Source organism: Odontesthes bonariensis, chromosome 17 (genome assembly GCF_027942865.1).
Source record: "Odontesthes bonariensis isolate fOdoBon6 chromosome 17, fOdoBon6.hap1, whole genome shotgun sequence".
In the NCBI taxonomy this organism is placed as follows: Eukaryota; Metazoa; Chordata; class Actinopteri; order Atheriniformes; family Atherinopsidae; genus Odontesthes; species Odontesthes bonariensis.
The window spans coordinates 18,242,023-18,247,048 of record NC_134522.1 but is presented as its reverse complement, the minus strand read 5'-3'; the positions used below and the strand labels follow the sequence as shown (position 1 = coordinate 18,247,048).

The 5,026-nt window shown below is 38.2% G+C and overlaps 1 protein-coding gene across 3 annotated transcripts; it reads right to left on the bottom strand.

The window, feature by feature from the left end:
- Positions 1-338: 338 nt before the first annotated feature.
- On the bottom strand, positions 339-4,620 carry LOC142366013 (B2 bradykinin receptor-like). Of its 3 annotated transcripts, none has more exons than XM_075447776.1 (3): positions 4,559-4,620; positions 3,899-4,029; positions 339-2,445 (listed from the first exon to the last, which is right to left on the bottom strand). In XM_075447776.1, exons 2-3 carry the CDS (start codon positions 3,916-3,918, stop codon positions 1,434-1,436), a joined length of 1,032 nt encoding a protein of 343 aa, XP_075303891.1. In that variant the 5' UTR covers positions 3,919-4,029; positions 4,559-4,620; the 3' UTR covers positions 339-1,433. The 3 variants fall into 3 exon arrangements, with proteins under 3 accessions (XP_075303891.1, XP_075303892.1, XP_075303893.1); XM_075447777.1 differs by having other exon boundaries at positions 3,899-4,016; XM_075447778.1 differs by having other exon boundaries at positions 3,899-4,013; positions 4,559-4,619.
- Between the last annotated feature and the right edge of the window lie 406 nt (positions 4,621-5,026).

Here is a 5,026-nt window from a genome sequence, read left to right as displayed (position 1 = left end):
TCAAAATACAAACACTGGGGTGACCGAGCCTTTTGTGTCGCTGTCCCCAGGCTCTGGAATAAGCTCCCCGTTGAGCTGCGTCTGATTTCTGACCTGGGCCTCTTCAAATCTAGGCTAAAAACCTACTTATTTAGGATTGCTTTTAATACCCAGTAGTATGATGACACTTTTATCTTATTTCATCTTATTTGATTTTGTTGTACTTTATTGCTTTCACTGTTCTTTTATTGTTTTTACTTATTCTTCTCTTCATTTATTACCTGCTGTAAAGCACTTTGGTACATCGTAATGATTGTCTGTAAAGGGCTGTATAAATAAAATGCATTTACATTTACATTTACTCAGTCAAAACTAACATTGATGACGTTCCATTCAGTTTTAAAATACACCCTCAAACACAAGCATTAGAATGAGATTGAACGTATTTTAAATTCTACAGAGGAGAGTTAAAAGTATGGCCCAATGCTTCAGAAAGGCAGATAAAAATACACAAAACAAGCTCAAACTGTGTATTTTTGGCAGACATTTCACAGTTTGAGGTTTTTTTGTCTGCCTGCATGTTTTTTGTTCCAAACATATTTCAACCCTGGCATGTATGGCAGGGCTTGATTTCCCGTTTGTCATGGCTTACCTCCATTTTGAGGTTGCTTAAGGGTGTATCCTTACCCAGAACCCATAGTGAGTCAACAGTGGACCATTAGATGCTTGTGTGGAGAGAAATTCATAATGAGACTGCTGATGTCTATACAGACCACAAAACAGTGTTTGTGTATCACCACTGGAAAATCTTTGACTACAAAAAAGTCTGAGTCAGAAACACCAAAAAAACACTTGCAGTTGTTGTGACTCTCCTTTGGGACAGTTTTTGTACTTAGCTTAACATTTAAATCCATTCTAAAGAGTCAAAAAGACCACACGTATATTTTAATTAATAGTTATGTTACAAGCAAAATGAATAGTTTTAGTAATATATTCAGTATTATTTGTAATATAGAACATTACATGAAAGTCATATTTATATCATAAGCTGGGCATATTTACATTGCATCACCTTTACCTAGACAACTCTAATATTTGCAAGTGTTTGTAACCTGGGTCCAGTAACTTTATCACAGGTGGCTGAACTGTGAGAAAACACATTTTTACAGCTTATGCTAAATTATACAATTGTTTTATATGACTGACACAGAACATTAGAGTAGCAACATTGTAATACTGTAGCTTCTCCTGGAAGGGTTAACAGTCAAGCCTTGTGGCCTATCGCTACATATGTCATCAATGAGTTTCTGAGAGTGAAACAATTCAATTCATGAACTTAGTAGAACATTTGAATGATTTGTCGAATAATTTCAGAACAAGATTATGAAATGATTGTCCACCACATGCATCTTTTGTAAAAGTCTGTTTTGTTTAGTATTTTGTTCGGGGTGTTTTTACACCAGAGTCTTGAGTGTAGAGGACAGGTTTGAGCGTGTAGACTCAGCTGTTTTTGTTCTCGTAATGCTCCACTGCTTTAAGACTTCCCGAACCTTTTTTCTGAAGTTCTTTCCCACAATAACATACAGGATAGGGTTGAGGACGCTGTTGAAGAAGCCTAAGTAGGTGAAGATCTGGTTGCAGATCTCCAAGGCAGATGTGAGGTTACACCCTCCCAGGACCTCAGCTCGGAGGAGCAAATCCAAAATGGTGACCAGGTGGAATGGCACCCAACAGATAAGGAAGGCCAAGAGGACCACCAGCACCAACTTTGTGGCCTTCTTCTCTGTTTTCTCAGCATTGAACCTCTCTATTGTCTGGATCCTCAAAGCCTGAATGATCTTCAAAGTGCATAATGAAATCACTGAAATGGGAACAATGAAGCTAAGAATGATCAACATCCCATCATAGACAAGCTCTGCAGTGAAGCTTGGGTATTCCAGATAACAAGCATGAATGCCATACTCAGGGAAATGTTTCACTTCCCTAAAGATAAATGTGGGTATGCTGAGCAACAAGCCGAAACTCCATGTCAGTAGACAGCTTAGTTTGGCATACTTTGGCCTACGCATACTTCCATGTGACAAAGCATGCACCAGTGCCACATAGCGATCTATGCTAACTAAAACAAGGAAGTAGATGCTGCTGTAGACATTTATTTTAATGCCCACATTGACAACTTTGCACATAAATTGGCCAAAAGGCCAGTTGAAATCATTGGAAATGTTGACAGCCCAGAAGGGCAAACAGCACGCCAGCACAAGATCAGCAGCAGCTAGGTTGCTCAGGAAGATCTCTGCCACAGTGCAGGGCTTCTTATGGAGGATGAAAACCATCAGGACAAAGAAGTTGAATATGATGCCCAGCACACTGATGATCAGAATATACACTGGCTGACCGGCGGTGAGCCATTCCCACGCTTCTGAATCTGGACAATCAGTGCCATTGGTGTTGTTATAGTCTGGGATGCTGTGAAGAGAGAGGAAATATTACATGAACAATAGATAAATGTCTGCATTCAGGAATAGAATCATCAATTTGACATTTCGAGTCAGAGAACTCACTTGCTTTCTTTTTAGGGAGATAGACCGTGAGAAGATCAATACTTCAGTCATGTCTGACTGCTATCTACATTTACAAATTTCCAAAACAAATCTCTTAATTCTCTCTCTTAATTTCATGCGTAATGATGATGATATAAATGTCCTTGCTTTACACTTACAAATTGAAAATGTACCACTGAATTCCATGCGAACTTGACAAATTATAGGATTTGCCGTGTGAGTTTGTGTGGCGATTTTTGGGGGAGAACCTTCGCCTTCTATGGAAATGTTTATTGTAAGGTCATTCCATGACTTGTCCCGTGTTTCCAAAGAGCAGAATTTAACATAATAGTTCCCTACTCATTGCTGGAGACATTTCTGTGGGTGAAGCCACAGCTACTTTCAAGCAGTGACCTCTGAGGTGAACTAAAATAACTTGGAGAAAGCTACCATAAAAACACAGCTGAACATTTAGATCAGCAGATTTTTTTAAAGGTACAAACTACAATCACAAAACAAAGCCTCAGCAGGCATCTCCTCATTGTGAGGAGGAGTTACTGGGATGAGAGATACTGATTGCTCATTTGCAGACATAAATTACAATTGGTCAGATGCCACACATAATTCTTTTACCTGTGTCTGAGTCATGCAATACAATCATTTCCATGCTCCACTAATGTGCAACAGGCTCAGCTCTGTCCACAGTATTCCCTTGTGTGCAACTGTATCATTATGAGATATTCTCATTCTCCTTTGGTTGTCTGCTTGTATTTTTGTTACATCAAAGTACTGCTGCTAAAGAGACTATAAAGTGAGCTTCAATTTAAGTCAGAATTCAAATAATCAAAATTGTTGTGAAGGGAAGAGATTGTACCTCCTTATTAGATGGTGAAAACGACAGCAAAATGAAGAGATGATCTTTGGTATATCTTTGCATAGCATACATTAGTCAGGACTGAGCTCACATGAAACACAGTTAACAGTACCATTTATGTGGTTCTATATTCGTATTCACATATAGAAGTACAAATAATTCGATCAATTTAAAAATAAAAGGAGAAGAGGGCGATTACTTTTCATTCACATGTGTTAAAAGACTCAGAGACTTAGTTAGATGCTAAAAGACATGTTCCTATTAGTAAGGGCAACTTCAGTTTTCAGCATCATTTTATCTAAATAATGAAATACATGGAAAATCTTAACTCTCATATTTCACAAAATGTTATTAATCTGAACAGCAGCTCTCTTCACACGTGCCAACAAAGTCTAACAGGCATCTACACATGGTTACTGACAATCTGTAACTCACTGCTCTTCTTTTTTCTTTAAAGGAATTGATTCATCACAGCTTACATGAAGTGTATGGTGTTTTTCTATACCTTGTAGGTTGAAGAGTCATTTCTCCTGAGTACGTCCAGATGTTGAATGTCCAGATGCTTCCCCTTCACTGTTACCCGTAAACCGTCTCACTCTACTCTGCCTGTCTGTGACTTGCTCCTCAGGAAAAAAACTGTAATTAGAGTGATGTCAGCCAAAAGGCAAGGCAAATTCATACTATACTCAGCACGCTGACTGACTGTCTCGCCCTGTCCACTTTATACAGTTGTAAAATTATACACAGTAGTTTTATGTGTTTCTAATCCATCCAATGTTTATATGCTAAATGCTTTACAGCTGGATCAAGATATCTAGGATTGTAAATATGTAGAAGTTACAGCTTTCAGCCTTTGTAATAACTGTTGAAATGTGCTGTGAAAATTGTTGCTGTTACACACACACACACACACACACACACATGCACACCAAAAGTCCCATTTGAGAGAGATTTTTGGATTTTTGCTGGTAACGATAGCAATAATAATCACACATAATTATAATCAATTCTTTGTAACAAACACCTCTCATGAATCGAACATTTAAACTGCATTTCTACCATCATTACAAGTCAGGCTGAATCACATTAACTTCTTTTAGGGTGAAATACATACATATCTGACAATGGTTTATTACCAAACAAACAAAATTGTGTAGATACCTACTTGGACTTAAGCTTGACTCAAGCAGCTTCACTGACCGACTGTAGCTTGCAGCACGAGTGAGTGATTTAAGTATCGTTATTAGAGGAATGTGTTGTGTCAGCAAATGCAGGAATAATTCAGGATGCCAACATGTGGTTAAAATTATGCAACAACATTGGTCTCGAACGCCTCCTTTCAATTATGTCACTCCATTAAATTGCAATTTTCAGATATTATCACAAAACTGCACCTTCTATTGGTATACAAAAGGAAAACTAAAGTCCCCTCTCTCTCACTGATATGAATAAATTAGTCGAAAATCCCCCAAAATGTTAAAGGACAAGACCGTTTTTTTGACATTGGGCCCTTGATTTCACATTATAAAATGATGTTCTACTCACCCCTGCTTGTTGTTGGTAATTTGGAGCTGTTCCGAAGATATTCGAGAGGCGTCTGGCTGCTCTCTTGAGATATTCGGCCATGACACGT

What these genes read in the sequence shown, in the direction of transcription:
- LOC142366013 (XM_075447776.1), bottom strand. Translation starts at nt 3,918, where the DNA reads ATGACTCTTCAACCTACAAG. An exon ending in ATGACTCTTCAACCTACAAG is followed by an intron (nt 2,446 to 3,898) that starts GTATAGAAAAAC and finishes CTCTCTTCACAG; the next exon opens with CATCCCAGACTATAACAACA.